The 18,729-nt window shown below is 48.9% G+C and overlaps 2 protein-coding genes across 4 annotated transcripts; both read right to left on the minus strand.

Moving 5' to 3' along the window:
* Window positions 1-353: 353 nt before the first annotated feature.
* naa30 (N-alpha-acetyltransferase 30, NatC catalytic subunit) lies at window positions 354-7,958 on the minus strand. The gene is made up of 4 exons (XM_035432783.1): window positions 6,815-7,958; window positions 3,666-3,789; window positions 2,700-2,755; window positions 354-699 (listed from the first exon to the last, which is right to left on the minus strand). The coding sequence occupies exons 1-4, from the start codon at window positions 7,739-7,741 to the stop codon at window positions 562-564; spliced, it is 1,245 nt and encodes a 414-aa protein (XP_035288674.1). The 5' UTR covers window positions 7,742-7,958; the 3' UTR covers window positions 354-561.
* Window positions 7,959-13,114: 5,156 nt separating this feature from the next.
* Window positions 13,115-18,529, minus strand: ap5m1 (adaptor related protein complex 5 subunit mu 1). 3 transcript variants are annotated; one of them, XM_035382367.1, is made up of 9 exons: window positions 18,472-18,529; window positions 17,983-18,127; window positions 17,044-17,704; window positions 16,361-16,588; window positions 15,572-15,714; window positions 14,923-15,008; window positions 14,690-14,802; window positions 14,343-14,439; window positions 13,115-13,720 (listed from the first exon to the last, which is right to left on the minus strand). In XM_035382367.1, exons 2-9 carry the CDS (start codon window positions 18,048-18,050, stop codon window positions 13,641-13,643), a joined length of 1,476 nt encoding a protein of 491 aa, XP_035238258.1. In that variant the 5' UTR covers window positions 18,051-18,127; window positions 18,472-18,529; the 3' UTR covers window positions 13,115-13,640. The 3 variants fall into 3 exon arrangements, with proteins under 3 accessions (XP_035238258.1, XP_035238108.1, XP_035238186.1); XM_035382217.1 differs by having other exon boundaries at window positions 18,215-18,500; XM_035382295.1 differs by having other exon boundaries at window positions 17,983-18,500.
* Between the last annotated feature and the right edge of the window lie 200 nt (window positions 18,530-18,729).

Consider the following 18,729-nt stretch of genomic DNA (forward strand, 5'->3'; position numbering starts at 1 on the left):
GGGGGGGGGTTACAATAAAAATAAAACTCCACAAAGAGCAGTGAGTATTGCGGGTGCATTTCTCTTCTCTAGGTGTGGTCTAGGTTCGCTGTTCCTCCGTGTAATATTACCATCTGTAAAATATAAAAAGTGAGAGGGAGCCTGCGGCTTAGCTTTGCTGCCGGCCCGGTTAGCACGTGGTGAGGCCGGCACTTTGTCCCGCCGGTGCCGAGACGTCGGCCGAACGCTGCCCGGAACACAGGGGCGCGCGCAGAGTGCCACAGCCAAACCGCTCCCCCCGGATCAGGGCAAACAGGCGGAACCTCGCACACCACAGCGCCCACTCAATTCAATAATCTCTCTCTTCTCATATATACTTTAAAGTCTCAATAGTCTTTATTTGTTTCATTTCTCTCTCTTTTTTTTTTTTAAACTCATGTTAATTCGTTTGTTTGTTGGCTTTTTCCTCCCCGTCCAGAAGCCTGTTCCTTTTCGACCTGTGTCCAGGAGAGAGGGAGGAGCTGGGGCGGGAGAGGGAGGAGCTGGGGGAAAGTGGAGGCGGGCGGGGGTCGGCGGGCGCGGCTAGCGGAGCCACAGCTTGAGCCGCAAGGCGTCCACCCCGTTTAAATAGTACCGGAAGAGCCGCTTGTCCCTCACAAAGCCCAGGTTCTCGTACAGCTTCAGGGCAGACTTGTTGGTGATCTCCGTCTCCAAAACCACCTGCAGAGAGAGCGCCCAAAAACAACAGTCAACACGCATTTAAACACGCACACAGTGCATATAACGTGTACATCTACTGCAATCTCTTGGCCACACTATATGCATTCCACCAATTAATCTGTACTGACAGAAACTGCATGTCCAGTAAATTCCAAAACACAATTCTGTTAACTGCAGAACACTTCACTAGATTTTGTCGAAACATTTGGACAGACAGGAGCACATTCAACCACCAAGACATTATCACTTTCGATATCTATTAAAAGTGACAATATCATTTGATTACCACGACTGAGAGAAAATCAGAACCTGCGCTCACTGAATGGAAACCAACTAAATCCAAAAGGATTTGATTTTTCAGCATTTTCTCTGTGCTCTCAATGAGTGAGTGTTTTTTCCGAATGCCTTGGTTTACTCTTTTTCTCTTTTTATTTAAAAGCTAGTAGCACACAAAGCAATGACTCTACACAGGTAACAGAACGGGAGATTATGGGACCTGTCTGCCAAAATTCTACACGTGGAATCTTGGAAGGCTCAGCCAAAGTGCTTGAACAAGCTGGAGATATGAAGCACATGCAGGGTAGTGATGGCATTGGGTGTGTAGTGTTGTATGCGGTGTTTTGCCTTTTTTCTGTGTTTTTCCTTCATTTATATCTGATACGATAGTGAACATCTGAACTTCGGAGGCAACCTGAAATGCTTCCGGAAAAAAATGACCACTTGTATCTTCTGGATGTTGATAAGACAGCCAATCAGCAGTAAGGCTTTGCAGCTTACATGTGATTGACAAAAACAGATCACATGATCACATGGAAGCTCAATGACCTTGCTGCTAATTGGCTGTCTTAGCAACATTCAACAGTCATCTGAAGTGATTTTTTTCCGGGAGGATTTCATGTTGCCTGTGACGTCTGGATTCACTACCGCATCGGGTATAAATAAAGAAAGAGGGAAAGAAAGGCAATAGAATGCATGGTAACGATGACAAATTTTGCACTCAGAAAATATTAATTATCAAAGGACTACATCACCCAGCCCAATGTCGTAGTTTTGCAGTCACTTCAACACATCATTATTTTGACTAATATGTTTTACGTTTTATTAGAAAAATAACTGGATGGGTGATAAGGAGGAGGAGTCGGATCTGACTGCAGAAAGCCCCATGTTATGCAATTTGGCACCAAAGTGAAGTTATTCGAACACAATCGCTACACCCACTGCTTGGCTCTAAATAACGCATATCTAGCGCTAATTGCACTTGTCTTTGTCTACCATTTAGAAGTGAAAGGATTCATTTATTTTACATGCCATCCCCTCTCATGTTCCTATGTGTTAAGGCTGTTCTTGTGCAGCCTTGTGGAATATTCTGAAATATACTGTAAATATGCTGACTGTTGAAAAGTTTCAAGCACAGTAAAAAAAAAACACTGCAATATCTGAAAGTGGCTACTTGCATTTGTCCACATAGCATGAAGTATATACAGATTATATTATGCCGCAGCCATATTATCAATACGATATTTTACGTCAACCTATTTTAAGCACATTCCATTAGGGGTGCACCGATCATTAATTTTTATGGCCGATTCTGGTTGCTGATTTTTTTTTTACAGATTTTTAAAGCAGCAGGCAACAACAAAAAAAAAAACATACGATTGTTTATTTGCTCGAAAGGTTACCAATACATTAAAATTCCAATTTATCATTATTATTATTATTATTATTATTATTACTATTATTAACAGAATTCTTGTTTTATTGATGTCGTAGCCACACCGTGAAGGAGCCCTGATTCAATGTGGCTGAATCTTTTCTCAGCTGCTCTGAGTGTGCTTTGATCGATCGATCGGCCGATCGGTGCACCCCTACACTCCGCTCCTGTCAGGCCTGCTGATGCACTGAGTCAGGAGCCTGCGTGCCGCGGGCCTAAGGGAGCAGCAGGGCTCTGTAGTGCAGCACGGGCCTAAGGGAGCAGCAGGGCTCTGTAGTGCAGCACGTACCTCATCGCAGTCCCCCTCCACCATGGCGTAGATGGCTTTCTTCACCAGATTGGTACCTGAAACACAGGGGCACAGCTCAGGTCAGGAGGAAACGGCGAGACCTCCGAGGGGCGGGAACTGCACCGCGGTGGTGGGCACCATGAGCAGAGCGGCGGTGGGGATGTGAGCACAGCGGCAGTGGGGATGTGAACAGAGTGGCGGTGGGGATCTGAGCAGAGCGGTGGTGGGGATGTGAGCACAGCAGCAGTGGGGATGTGAGCAGAGTGGCGATGTGGATGTGAGTAGAGAGGCAGTGGGGATGTGAGCAGAGTGGCAATGGGGATGTGAGTAGTGGCGATGTGGATGTGAGCAGAGCGGCGGTGGGGATCTGAGAAGAGCGGTGGTGGGGATGTGACCACAGCAGTAGGGATTTGAACAGAGTGGTGGTAAGGATGTGAGCAGAGTGGCGGTGGGGACCTGAGCAGAGTGGCGGCGGGGATGTGAGCAGATCGGTGGTGGGGACGTGAACAGAGTGGCGGTAGGGATGTGAGCAGAGTGGCGGTGAGGACCTGAGCAGAGTGGCGGTGGGGATGTGAGCAGAGTGGCGGTGGGGACCTGAGCAGAGTGGCGGCGGGGATGTGAGCAGATCGGTGGTGGGGACGTGAACAGAGTGGCGGTAGGGATGTGAGCAGAGTGGCGGTGAGGACCTGAGCAGAGTGGCGGTGGGGATGTGAGCAGATCGGTGGTGGGGACCTGAGCAGAGTGGCGGTGGGGATGTGAGCACAGCAGTAGGGATTTGAACAGAGTGGCGGTGGGGATCTGAGCAGAGTGTCGGTGGGGATGTGATCAGAGAGGCAGTGGGGAGGAGAGCAGATCGGTGGTGGGGACGTGAACAGAGTGGCAGTGGGGATGTGAGTAGAGCGACGGTGGGGATGTGAGTAGAGTGGCAGTGGGGATGTGAGTAGCAGTAGCACTGAGCATGCTTACCGATGCCTTTCCTCCGGTATTTGGAGTCCACAGCGAGCATGGCGATGTACCCCCGGCGGAACATCTTCTTGTGCATGTCCAGCTTGCACACGATGGCACCCACACACTCCTGCTGCACCATGGCCTGCACACAACACACCGGTGAGGAGGGCAGATCTGCACATCCAGCGCCCACTCACACCACAGCCCACCCTCAGTCCCACTGCGACGCTAACGTAGCGCTCGGCCAATCCATTTAACCTGACACCCGGGCTATCGACCAGGCCCAGCCTGCTCTGTGTCATAGTAATCTACGAGCCTTTGTATCTCTATGGTGGAGAAGTAGACTCACTTAAGGAAGAGCTACAGAGAAGCTAACAGGGCGATCAGTGCCGTTAAACAGGTGCGCCGGACCTGTGTGAAAGCACAGAGAACTTAACTGGATTCCACCTCCGTAAGAGGAGCCCGGGGCCACAGGAACGGCCGCCGCCGGCGACGGACACGCGGCGCACGCGACCGCTCGCACGTGGCTTCCGTTAGCGACGGCGGCGGTGTCCCGGGCCGCCACGCGGCGTCCGGCGGACCCGTGCAGGCCAGCGGCTCGCGGGGACCCGATTATATATAGATGCCGCGGCGGCGGCGGCGGCGGCGGCGTTCTGGAGCGTAACCCGACACCCCGCTTAGCAACCTTGGGCTGCGCGCCCGCGTGAAAGCACAGCGCGGGCCTGCAGCGCTGCGGACGCGGAGCGGATTACAGGCTCATCCATTGCGGAGGATGACGGATCGCAGGAACCGCTCAAAACATTTACTACTCTGGCACGCACCGCTACCGGGGCGGGAGGGGGGGGCGGTATCGATTTCGTGGAGATGGGACGAAGCGACAATGCATCACGTCGCTCTCGTCAGACGTATCCGTAATCAGTCAGAGGACAGTCTTACGGGAGACCGATCTTCGGTTAAATAGATTTCTTCTCTCTGGTTGTCTTTATTCTCGGAGGGAGGCGTAAAGGTTTCTGAAAAAAAAAAAAGTCCACACAGGAAAACGTTTCGCTGCTTTGTGCATACTCACTCAACAGTACGATGTTTCGCTTTTGCATAATATCTCCGAATTTGAGGCGCTGTGTTCAATATTCACAAGCCACGTCCTCGTGTGAATTTTCAAAGAATATTCATTAGTCCACGGTGACACAAAAGGTCTGAAGCAAATTAATTCATGCACTGCTCAGGCCTGAACAGGGAACGGCTCAAATTCTACAAAGGGAAATGAAACATTCTGCCTCTCCTCCAGCTGATACGCCAGATAAAAGGAGTAATGCTTCAATGGAAACTTCAGCAGAAATCTGAATACTGAGCTGTGTGAATTAGCTGTTGAAACTTGAGTGAATTTGCCCCAGTTCAGGACAGGAACCTAGACTACCAGGCCCAGGGTGCAGATGGCCTGTCATCAATGGAGAAATTCCTTGATTCCGGCCTGCTTCATGAAACAATAATACAACAAAAATACAAATACCTGAACACAACATACAATAAGAATCATTCACTACCCCACCCTCCAAAGTCATCTAGTTTCCTCAAAACTGAGAACTGAAGTAGGGTATATGCAAGCAAGGCATATGCCAAACTGAGAACAAGTGTGACAGGTCCTAGTAAATCTTTCCTCCAGTTAACTCGTACGGCAGACTTTTCACAACCGACCACGTGCCCTCAATTCCAGGATGAATTGGGCAATTCTGCTTTCCTTGCATGTGTGTACAGCTGCAGACAGCACAGTAAACATAACAGCCCAAAGCCGAAACACCACTCATTTTCCCTGCTTCAGAAGCACTGAGTTCGCAAATTTCAGAGCCAGGAGCCAGGCCTCGAATGTGCAATGGGGACTGCTTCCTGGGGGTTTTGAGAGTGTGTGTGTGTGTGTGTATGTGCATGTGTGTGTGTGTGTGTGTGTGTGTGTGTGAGAGAGAGTGAGTGAGAGAGAGAGAGAGAGAGAGTGAGAGAGAGTGAGAGAGAGTGAGAGAGAGAGAGAGAGAGAGAGAGAGAGAGAGAGAGAGAGAGAGAGAGAGAGAGAGAGAGTGTGTGTTTTTGTGTTTACTCGTGGTCAAGGTTCTCCCTTTACGAAAGCAGGACCGCATGAGTCTCAAGTCATCTGGTGCTGTGCGAGCGCCGAGGCGCTATCTCGAGCCCAGCATCGCAGAGGGAGAAAATAAACGCACGCCGGGCGTATCGCCTTACAACAGCATGCCAACCGCGAGGGCTGTGGCATTCCAAAGTCCTTCAGCGGCCCAGCCCCAGCCCCAGCGCCAGCGCCAGCCCCAGCCCCAGCCCAGCTCCCCAGCCCCAGCCCCAGCCCCAGCCCCAGCCCCAGCACCAGCCCCAGCACGGCACTCCCACTCAAACCAGCGCTGGCGGAAACAGGGCCGGGGGAACCGGTCCGCTGCGTCCCAAACGGCGGCTGTCCCAGGACGCGTTTTCTCTTTTCTTTTTTTTTGTGGTTTTGTTGTAAAACCCTCTCACGTTAATGCAAACCCCGCTTTCCTGGAGAAACGCTCGCCAACACTTGTGAGGAAAAACCTGTTTTTCGATGCCCCGAGCAATGACAGCCTCCCTCGAAACGACTGTGAAGTCTGCACCTGCGTTCGTGAGGAGCTTTAGAGTGGAGCTTCTTGTGTTCAGTTATATCACCCACATCTTGCCTAGTATATTTTCTTTTAATGAATATACAGGTAGAATTGGTATGTGGTGATTTTAGGCTGACAACAAAACTCACCAATTAAATCAAAAGGACTTATTTTATCCTCTGCTACTTTCCACAGGGCTAAGAGGCTCTGAATACAGAAATGGGTAATACTCAGTTGTGCCCACCCAACATTACATTACCATCCCTTCTTGAGTGTATTCCTACCTGAATGTAATCATTAATAACATTTACAACACAATGACAAGAGCAATGACAAGGGACAATGACAAAGGACAACAATGACATTATCAGTAGTAAAATTGAATCACAGTGATGTGATTTGTAACTTATTCACTATAAACCACACCTTACAAAAAAACCACCTAGCCACCCATCTGGAGGGCTGGCAGCACGACTTATCTGTACAGCAAGCAATACATTTTGTCAATTCATGCCATTGACAGACCCACATTAACCAACAGAACTGTATACGTACCAGAAAGCACAGCTGAGGCCAATTGTGAATGAAGTACCTATAGGTGTAAATTGAGTAAGGTTCCGACAAGTCCTTAGTGATCAGCCTCATGATGTCCGGCATCTGTAATTCAGACTCGTATCTGACATACTGGATTGCCCCATCTTCCTCCTCAACTCCTTCGGCTTTGGAATTGAGATCTAGCCTCTCCATTTCCGACACCGGGGTCTGCAGAACAGCGGCGGCATCAAGAGCCGCCGCCAACTCTACTCCAGCCCGCTGCGTTTCAGGGCCTCTCCCACCCTCCGCCGCCTCTCCGTCAGGAGGGTCATCTAGGGAGGGTTGCGGTTCAGTCCTGCTATGGTCGCCTTTCCTGCTCCGCTCCTCACCGGCACTCTGACCTAACGTCGCCTCGGTTCTGGCCATGGTCAGCATGCTGTTGATACTGTTGTTGTTTGAATGCGAGTGGTTCTTCTGTACACGCGGACTGTGTTCCTGCTGGTAATCGCCACAATTTCTGTCGTTTAAGTTGTTGCTCTCGGCAGTCCCAACCGGGGCCTCACTTGCGCTGTCACAGTGCTCTACCGGTACTCTCTGGCTGTCAGGCGGTCTGTGAGCCCGGTGGTGAAGGTGGCTGTGCGTACGGCTATGATGGGTGAAAAGGAGGCCGTCCTCCGCCGAGCTGATTAAGCCGTTGAGTTGCTGTTGTGTCGATGTGTGGAAATTTAGAGCTGCCGGGTGAGAGTACAGATGATTCTGGTTCGTTTTGCTCGTCCCCTTACCCTCACTTACGTGTGGTTGCTGTCCTGTCCCGGGGACCAAAGTATCTCCTCTCCCGCAGCCTCGTTCTTCCCCCTCCCCGGGTACAGCGCAGACACCCCCGGGGAAGAGAATAATTTCGGCCGGGGATGCAGGCAACGCGCTAGGCCCAGGCGGCACTTCAGCCATTGCACTTCATTCAGGGAAATTTTGGACGAAAAATAATCAAGACAGGTATATTCCAGCAGCAAGTGGCGTGTGGGCGTAGTTCCAGTTCACCGGTGGTAACGTAAAATTTACCAGAGATTTTCCAGTCCACTATCTCGTGTCTCCTCTAGTAGTTGCCCGACTCAGTACCCTCGGCTTCCCTTCCCTGCTCCCCGCTGCCGGAAAGTGAAGCGACCGCCAGCGAAGGGGGAGGGGGATGCTTTACGACACTCAGGGGAGCAATGACTTAGGTGCTTCAGCTAACAGTATTCTGTTAACCAAACTATGATGATTTATGTTTAATGATTAAATAGTGATTAAATAACATTAAATGTTACACTAGTTGGAAATGAACTCTTTTAATTTAGTAAAATGACTCAATATTCATTTATTTAATGCAGAAGATAACAGTAACATTCAGAATACCATACATTTGGAAATATTTGCTGTTTTAATCTTTGTAAATAACCTATATATGATTACAGGCATTCAAATAAATGGTGCCTTTCGATTCTTCCGAAAATCGCTTATCGCGTGTTGGATGCGTTTGGATTCTTCTATTTTTCACGTTTTAAAAGCAAGATTCCTAAGTGATAAACGTGCACATCGTCTTGCTGGTCCAAAAGAGCAACAACACGTTACATATAATAAAATAGTTGTTAAATTGCTGTAATGTATTGTAGAATTGGTTGCTAAATTCATATTTGGTATGTACCAGTACTAGATAAACTATGCATGCTTTAGAATGTTAATAGCAATGAAGTAAGTCATTATATTATTATATATGGCGCATAATAGGCTCCATAAATTTGAGCAAGTGGCAAAGTGAATTCTTGTGTTGATCTTGGGCTGGTTACTGCTTAGATTAGTTGATTCATACAGAGCAAAGACATCTGCAGCCGACATAAAAAGACATTAGGCCTACGCTAACACACCCAAATGAAGTATCGCTACAGGGTGTGTTGTGCATGCAAGAAGATATGAAAGGAAACAATGTTCTATTAGATTACATTTACCTAGGAACAGTTCGCAATATTTTCCACTAGAGGGAGACATAGTCAAGGTAACAGGAAACGATAAACGAATATGCCAGCGCCAATGCCACTGCTAATGTAGAAATGTTCGATTCTGCGCGCACCTGAGTCTAAATTTTCAGCTCAGAGATTATGCTGAATAAATAGATAGGGCTTTATATTATTTTTATCTTACCATATTCATATCAGAAATCTGGATCCTCCTCACAATATTTGTTTACAAATTAAACATTTTGCATAAATTATATTGCATTCTGTTAAATCTGAACTAAAATTATTGTTTGTATCTTTACATACAAAACAAATGGCTCTTTTTATCAAAGCTAAATCTTTGTTGTAAAAAAGTAAAGAGAAAAAAGTAAGATAATTCACCAATCCACTGGTGACTGACATCACTGTGGTGAAGACTTAAGGAACTTAAAAGGGATCTTTAACTTCAGTTATGGGATGAAAATCTGCCTGTGATATGAGTGATGTGGGAAGCCCAAAATCACTGGTCTGTGTGACTGCAGTAGGACAGCGACTGGCTTGAGAGGAGTGAAAGCCATCTGTGTCATTGGAGCCACTGCCCAACAGCTGATGTCATTGTCCACCTGCTCCTGCTGGTCCTGACTGAGGAATGCGCTTCGGCAGGGCTGTACGGTCCCACAGACTCTCTACCCAGCTACAGCCAGTATTCCCCTTTCCAGTGCTCCCTACACTCCCCAGCTATTGCGAGTCGATGCTTTCCATACAGCACTCTCAAAGTGTCCTGCCCTCTATTACCCTCCACTGCTCTCCAGACCTCTAGTGTCAGGGAGCACTGCACTTCCTTGTACTTTCTACTTCCTTCCTAGTCACCTCACCTGCGACAGGGGCGTGCTCTCGAACTGTTGTCACCGGTCATCTCATTGACCACAGATGTGGGCATTCTAGAAGTTGCCTCATCAAGAATTCACTTAGCTGCACCCGGTGTGCTGCTTCTTCTTATGGCACTGCCTGTGGCTGTGCTGCTCATGTCCTCCTGTCCTGAAGCATTGACTGGTACACCACACTGTCATTCAGTACCACTCACTATTATTGAGGCTGCTGCTTCCCAGCTCTTCCTATCATTAACATTAGCTGACTAAGTTACAGTTCAAATCAATTAGTCAGATATACAGCTAAAACTGACCATTGCTGCTAGGGTGTTAAGCAAATTATTGATACCATTAATACACTATATAACTGCAACTCTGAACTTGAGATTTTGCATGCCAAGTTGTTTCTGAAATGATGTTACTTTCAGAAAAAAGTGGCACTTGCAGGGCATCATGGGTAAACCCCATGGGTAGACAATTTTCTGAATTATTTTTATATATTTATTTTACATCCACATATTTAAACTTTTGGCTAGTTTGCGGTAAATATTTTCACATTTGGAAAATAAACAGAAAATATATTTAATATTAAATATAAGGTGTGCTTTTTGAGCAGGCTCAAATATTTAAATATCGCACTTGATTGAAATTCTGAGTTCTCTAAATGGCTATTCTAGCAATTTTCAAGTAATCTCAATTCCGAAGGAGATGTACTAACACTTTTAAGGCAATTTCACCCATCAGCAGTGATTTCATTTACAGAACGCACTAGAGACTTGTCTTGTCGCTCCTGACACTCCAGCTTTTCAGCGACGCTTTCCACAAGAAACGCTCATTGTTTTTCCTCCAGCTCAGCTGCCACTGCCATTAATTGTTTGCATGGCTTTATCAGCCATTGGGCTCTGCCTTCTGTGAGCTTTCTCCAGTCGGTTAGCCGCTCCTGATTCAATTTGCCATTGGCTTGGATAAATTGCCCTCTTTTTCCCCTGGAATCAATTTCCTCCCTTTAACATGGCGGGGAGGAGAGGCAGACACGGATGCGCTCCCTGCCTCTCTATCTTAAATATTGACCGACTCCTAAATATTGACTGACTCGGTAATGGGCTCACGGAAGCTGCGGCTGCTGATATGTGCGCTCCGCTGAATTCGCCGGCAGTTTCGCTTCCCCAAGTTTTATTTTTCGCTCCCTCCCCGAAGGACTCGCGCATTCTTCCCCCGATGCACCTGCGAATTTTGAAGAGTCGCGCAGGCCGTCGTGCTTCCCTTATCTCCGATTTGCTTCGTCCGTGGCTTTTACAGATTCCTGAGTTCAGACGGAAAGCATTCGTGTGTAGTTTAAAAGCAAATTAAAACCAGCCCATTGACTTAAGATTTATTTAATTAACGACGAGGTCTGTCTGCCAGCTAGATGGAGCCCGGTGACTGCACAGCTTTTTGAAGCCTGTCTGGCAGCGGATTTGGGCATTGTGGAGCCTTACCCCTGTCCCCGGTACTTCAGAAACATTTCCTTTTCCAGCTCAGTTCACACACCCCTCTTCTTAAAAAGGCAAATTAAAAAAAGAAAGAGGGGAAGGGGAAGCTCAGAGCTACAGTATCTGCCGTCCCGTGCTTCTACATAAAAGGAAGCGAGGGTCGCTGCGTGAGCAATTGGTTCCAATTGCCAGAGGATTGGTCACGGTCAGTCTTCGGGGGGTGGAAATCCACGTGAGAATGTCGTGTCTCTATCAGCGAGGGGGCTGGAGCGGCAAGCGGCGGACAATGGAGCTCTCACAACAGCCTGGGCGAAAGCGGAAAACACGGAACCATCGAGGCTCGCGGTCCACCTCTTCGCTTTAACCCCGCCAGCGCCAACGTAGCGCGCACTACCAGCTACCAGCTACCAGCCCCGGAATTACCCTGCTACTCAGCCCGAGCCGCTCTATATGCACACGGTATGAAGCGGCCGCGTGGCGGAACGGCAAAATGGAGGTCCCGGTCAGAAAATGAGGCCTGCTGTGACCCGCGAGATGGGCCTGACTCTCAGACTGTTCCGGAATGTTCCGTTCCGAACCTGGAGGAGCTGTCCATCACGATTAGGTGGCGCTCCCTATCTGTTGCCGCCATACGAGGATTGGGGGGGCAGAGAGAGAGAGAGGAGCATGGGAAGAGAGAAGCGGATCCGGTTTGCTGTGGCGAATTAAGCCGCCCCACCTCCCCAGACTCAAAGGAGGACGGGCGCTGACTCCAAGCAGGAGAGGCCGGCGGGGCGCTCGCGCTGGGAACCTGGAAAGAGGGAAGACAGAGGAAGACAATGGTGGAGTCTCCGCTTTGGGCAGACTGGGGAGCGGGGGGGATTAGCACAGGGGGTCAGAGGTCAACTGGGACCAGGAAGATTTCCCAGGCTATAGGGACATAGAGGTACAGCTCGACATCACATCCCCACACACACACACACACACACACACACATACACAAAGTGATGTCAGTTGACTCCCGTCCCATATTATCAGTGTCAGTGGAAACCACTCAACCATCTCAGGAAAAACGGCCCAGTGCTTAAGATGACCATCTAAACACATCTGCACACAAAAGGGCTTCTCCAAGCCTGAGCAGTGACAAACTGAAACCGCATAACGTTGATTTGGGATAAATGAGTCAGGGCTAGGGACAGACCCTGGTCTATGACATCCCCTGGGCTCACTGCATAGCTATAAATGCACTCAGTGTTTATGTATGCGCACTATGTTACTGAAGAAACATGCCCAGCCCCATTCACAGCAGTCTTGTCAGAACAGTCTTCCTCAATCCCATTTCCTGAATTGTAAGGTTGGAGGCACAAGAGCCGAACTGAGGCCCAGCACAGAGGATGGCCCTACATCACCTACCTCCCGAAAATGTACCCCCCCTCCCCCCCACCATACCACCACCCCACCCCTTCCTGTCCTCTTTTCACAGGAGCCCTCGGCACTCAAGCCCGGCCTTTACATCTGTCGCCCCAATTAGCCATTCAGCTGCCCAGCGAGGGGACCCTCCAGCCCCTGAGAGAAGGGCGCGGCGTGGCGGGGCGGCCCCGGGCCCGGAGAGGCCCTGCCGTCTGAAGGGGCTCGCGGGGGCGCTGGCTGACAGACAGACAGAGGGGGCTGGAGTGGGGGGGGGGGCGCGGGGGACGGGGAGGCCTGCCAGTCCTCCAGACGGGCTCCCTTTGTGGCGCTGACGCGGCCCCGATAAGCCCCCTCCCTCTCACAGCCTGAGCCCTTTGCCAGAGCGGCCCCCGGCTCCGGCCCGGGCGACGGGGCCCCGGCCTGCCCGCTTGTCTGGCTGATTGAGAGGCACTAAATTAGGGGCCTTTGGAGGAGGATGAAGGGGGGGGGGGTGTGGGGGTGTGGGGTGGACGCTCTGGAGACATGGGATGAGGGGACCGTTTCCAAATTCCGAAATCTGCTGAATGGCCACCGTCAATACCGAACAACATTCTTAATGAGGACAACCTGTCAACCCGCAGGACCAACGCAACTTTTTAATGTCATTTTATTAGAAAGGCGCAGACTTGAATTCCACGCCGATTTGCAATTAAGGAAAACGTGGTATGCATAAACAGGCTCTTCATTTGCCTATTATTTTCCCATTCTAATTCCAGACACTGAATTGGACTGAACAGGAGGCGCTGCACTGAAACCATTTCCCATTTAAAATGAAAACTAAAGCAATTCAGTGGCTCTGCTGAAGACAAAACCAGCCCCTACTGTAAGCAGTGTTCATGTCTATGTTCTTGGAACACGGAGAATACTGATTTACAGTCAGGAAACCCAGTTAGATTTTCTTCACTTTCTCTTGCATTACCAAATTCATCACCAGACACTAAGCCGAAGGGAATAGGTCTTTGGCGGTCGCAGAAAGACCAGGCGCCATCACAGTCAGAGTAAACCATCCACTGGTATGTGGTGGCATATGGGGTTCCAGCTTTCCCGGTGTCTTTGGTCTGTCCAACAGCAGGAAGGTGCGTCCCTTCTCTGCATCCCCAGAGGTGCGCTACAGCATCATTCCTGAGGAAACGGGGGCATCGCCAGTGGAGTTCCAGATGTAATACTCGGCAGACACCAGCTCACGAGCTGCAGGGTCACAGAAAGACAGAAGAAAGGGAGAGAGTGTGTCAGGATTTGGAGGTAAACTATGGCAAACCACAATCACACACACTCTCCTGTCGTTACTGAACCCAAGGCACTAAGTGGTTTTAAAAGCAGTAACTTTGAGGCTGCACCACTCTTATTTGGAAAAAACTTTTCTGAAGTTATAATGACACACTTGCGACAGAACCCTGTCACACACAGTCCCTCACACATTACTGCTGCCAAGCAACGACTACCCCAATTAACTACACTGAAATGTGGAAATAAGACATTCAAAAAGTCATTTTGCTTGTAGACCTGAAATAATGAGAGCATTTAGTTTTCCCAAATAGCAGCATCCATATGAAATGAGTTTCCTCGTTTGTACAAACTGCATCTCATTTTACACAAGACGCTCAAGACCGTAAGCTTTCCTCAGTAATGAGTAAAGGCCTAAAGCATTCTCCATATTGACCATGATGGTAACGATGGGGTCTCTGGTCCAATTACACAAGCCTAATGACACTGTTGTGGGCCAGCTGTTCTTAAAGCTGGGGGGAGATGTGGGGGAAGGGCAGGCGTTTCGCCTCCTCGGCTGAGGGTGGCGCTGTGGCGTAACACTCACAGGTGGTGTTGCGAGCCTTTGCCGTGGAGTAGACCTGCACGGAGTGCTGGTCCACACTGCATCCGGACAGGGTCAGGTCCGGAACCCGGAAGTACAGCTGTGACACAGAAACAAATACGCACTGGCATTAAAAATTTTAAAAAAAAATTTTATTCTCCTAGGAGAGGGGTAACACATACAATTCACAGTTTACTTGGAAAGAACAAGTCATGCATTTCCATATGTTCTGTAATGTTACTACTCCGTAGATGAGAGGGAGGCTTCAGTTACATCAGTGTAATAGATAATAAGTCAAGTTAAATTTTCTGTTATATAAAATGATTTTAAGAAGCAGAATCCACACTCACTTTGATGTAGGCCGTCAGCCCTGTGCACAGAGGATCGGTTGGTCCTGAAGACTGGCCGGAGAAACTCACAGACCCCCCCAGAGACACCTCCCGAGACCGGGGAAACTTCTGTCCTGGGGTGGCAGGGAGATTTGGACATTCATTACATTCATTACAAAAACACCAGGCTGTCATGGGACACTGGAGTCCCAGGAGAAGGATAAGATAAGGCCTATACTACCCGCTGTCCGTACCTAGCACCCAAACCAGCAGGCCCTTCTCCCTGGACACCTCCAGCTGCCCTGAGCTCACCTTCACATCCACGTTACCCAGCTGACCCCTGTGGAGAAACAGTTAGGAGCCTGTTAGCTGAGCAACACGGGCTAACAACCTCACTGTCAAATTTTTGCCTACACTTTATGTTCAAAATACAGCTCGATGCACTGCACTGCACTGCATAAAACAGGAATGGCTCCACAGCAGGGGAGGGTAATTCTGATCCCGGAGGGCCAGTGTGTAGCTTTTTCTTTTCGCCAATTACCCTGGCTAAATGAGCTAATTGGCTGTACATGCCAACACTCATAGATCACTGTAAAAAGTTTCATACATAGACATAAGAACAGTCTTTGGCTGTCATTCAAGTGGTCATCAAGAACTGTAGCTAAAATGTCAGACGGTGACAATGTTAGGGCTAATTAAGTAATTAAGGCCAGAAGCTGGCATGAAATCCAGGAATGGATATGGCCCTCATTGCCCACCTCTGTTGCACAGGGTCAAATCTCAGAAAATGGCAATAGAAAATGGATGTGTGCAAGGGGACAATTAATACGAACCCTTCTAAACTTGGGTGACCTGGGGACTTAATATGTGCAGAGATTGCGTGTGCCTGTGTGTGCGTTTCACCTGTTGAAGAAGGGCAGGTGTGCCTCGCAGTACTCAAAGCTGTTCCTCACGCTCTCGTGCAGCTTCAGGCTCACTGTCACTCTGAGCTGCTGCCCCTCCTCCTCCTTCAGCTGATAGGACCCCAGGATGGGCGGGACCGGCACCTGAATACAGACAGCGCTAAGATAGCTTTACATCCGCGGACACTGACACACAGTACGAGAGTCTCTCCCATTCACTCTGTGACCTGGTGGCTCTGCCTGGTCTTTCCACTCTTTCTTTGTATTGACGTGCTGCGTCTCCCCTCCCTCCGCATAGTTTGCCCCATTCTGTATGGATCAGGGTACATCATAAGGCTGCCCTTTTTCCAATACAGTGAAGTTACAAAAACCTGCTTGAAATACCCAGGGGCCTGAGTTATTGATAAGAATTGAAAAAGAGCTGTAAAGTCTACAGGTGGAGGTTGAAAATGTATTTCTGTACTTCAGACCACTCTTACCCTTATCTTACGGTCAAGCTATGCATTATAAAAATTGGGAAACTGAGAGAGAGTGTTATTGCTACACTGAATAGCAGTTGTATTCAGGTCTTGTGTAAAAATGTTGTTCATTAAGTTACAATTGATTGTATATTCATAAAACCTTACAGCACAATATTGAACTTTAATACAATATATGATATTCTGTTATTTTCACAAATGCTTGTTCAGTCTAGACTCCTGAACACAACCTCTAAATGAGCAGACTTATGAAAACCTACTGATCAGTGGCTTAAATCGAAAGCCCTGGTCCAACTACAAGGCCTCCGTACCTGAGACGTGTAGCTGCAGAGGCGGAAGGGCTCCAGCGGGGGGGAGAAGGGGAATTTGTAGGGCCCGGAGTAGGTGGAGCCATCGCTCTCGTCCACGCTGGTGGCCGTCAGGATGCTGGCGTCCAGCGAGGTCACGCAGGGGTGGACCAGGATGTCCTGCAGGGGCGAGCCGTTGGGCGGGAGCGAGAGGGTGACCGTCACGTTGGGCAGGACCCCCTCCACCTCACACTGATGTCACGCCGGCACAGGGACGGGAAGCAGGGGATGAAAGAAAGCAAGCCGCAGGGTTAAGAATAACTCACTCATTTATAGATGAACACACCACCAAAAACACGCACAGATCAGTTTACATAGGGTCTTAAGGCTCATAAATTAGAGACTAAATATGTTTGCCTAGACAATAAACAGAATAACTACACTGGACTTGTTATTCAACAAGTATTTTAAGAAAAGCTTCTAATTTAGTATAATATGAATATGATACAAGTATAAGCTCGCTTAAAAATAAATGACCCTTGTGGTTGGTTGGTATATATTGTTCACTGGTACATGTACATGCACATTTTAAAATGTGCATTTACAAATCACGTATTTTTAAGCTTCCAGTAAAATGGTTCATGGCTGTGTGGCTCTTTCATTACCACATAGGGGGAGGGGTGCAGTTCCAGAGCCCCTGGCCTCACCTTGCAGGTGACGCTGCCGTAGACGTCCCACAGGTCCTGCCGACTGCGGCTGCCGTACTGCATGGACCGCACCATCTCGCTCAGCGCCACGTTCACCACCGCCCTACCCCGGTGGAGTCCCGCTTTCCAAGCGGGCTGCTTCTGGGTCCCCGCCGGGGCGGGTGCAGCGGTAGCGGGCCACGCGCCCGCTTGGGGTGTGTCCAGGGGGGTACCCAGGGGACAGACCTGGAGGAGAACCGAGGGCAATAGGGCCAGGCGGGACGCAAGGGCGTCCCCCTCCGGCTTACCCCCAGCTCCACACAGGAAGCTCTGCAGGCCCGTCAGCAAGGAGAGGCCCTGGGATACGGAGGCCAGGCTGGGCAAGGGGGGTCGAGGTTCGGGGGGAGCCTCCACCAAGGGCAGACAGGCCAGGATCAGCCCTCCCTGAACAATAGCCAGCACGGGCCACAGGGCCCCCCCGTCCCGGGCCTCCAGGTGCAGCTGCAGGGCTGGGGAGCGCTGGGGCCGGGCGCAGTCGTCCCGTGACACAACGAAGGGCTTATCAGGATCAGTTAGCCCCAGCTCCGTCAGGAGGGGGTGGAGGATGCCACAGTCCTCTGGAACAGCCACATACTGCCGTCCTGCCAGACACTTGGCACGCCGCTCTACTGTGGGATACCGCCTGCACACAACACCAGACAGGCAGACAGACAATGAGAAATAACAGGCAAGAACCATAACATCACAGACATTATTTTAGTGTGGGACAGGTTAATGTAAAATTCAACAGCCAGCAAAAGGTTACATACATCTATACCACAGCATTTGTCCTGCTAAGTGGCATTTTAATGACAATAAGTAAGTTAGGCTATGGACATATTAAAAATAGCTTTTTTATTCGGGGGGGGGGGGGGGGGGGGGGGGGGCATAAACTTAAAATGCAAAAATAGACTGACTTACTTTGAAAAGCGCACAGTTCCAGATTGCCCCTTCTCGTGAGTGATTATCCACAATGCACGGATGCTCATTTCCACTTCCTTAAATTCGCAGTGTAGCGAACAACTACCAATATGTGCGAATATACCGTCAGCTGCTTATGCTGTTTCTGCAAAAACATCAACCAATTAGTTCCCCAAGAGGAATTAACTGTTCTGATCACACAAAACAATTATTTTGCAAGCCAGCTACCTACCTACACCTGGCTTACTTTCGTTCTAAATTCACGCCATAAGTAACAAAAATCAGTTTCCAATCTACACTTATATGACTAGTAACTTTTCAAAATATATTCCGTGTTACAAGAAAAGTTAGTCTCCGAAGAATCAGCGTTAAAGTCATTCAACGGTTTGATAAGTAATTGCGAATTACACGAATGTCTCGTTTAAAAGGAAAAATAAAGCCGAATGAATCAACGCATTTTGACCAAATTTTCATCTGCCCATTTCGTACCACAGCAGAAATATCTCTTCCTGTTTATAACTCACGGGATTTAGCGACGCCTGCGCAAATGAAACATTACTGCATGTGACTGCCTCTGTCTCGAGTGCGCGCTCCTGGTGTTAACCATAGAGCGTACTAATGTTATTGGTTAATTAATGAGTAAGATCTTTGGGGACAGGTCTGTAATAATCTCATACTTTGACCGTGATGGAAAAGGTATTATGATATTCACTGTCAAAAACCCATCTCGAATTTCACTTTGTTTCC

Source organism: Anguilla anguilla, chromosome 1 (assembly GCF_013347855.1).
Source record: "Anguilla anguilla isolate fAngAng1 chromosome 1, fAngAng1.pri, whole genome shotgun sequence".
In the NCBI taxonomy this organism is placed as follows: Eukaryota; Metazoa; Chordata; class Actinopteri; order Anguilliformes; family Anguillidae; genus Anguilla; species Anguilla anguilla.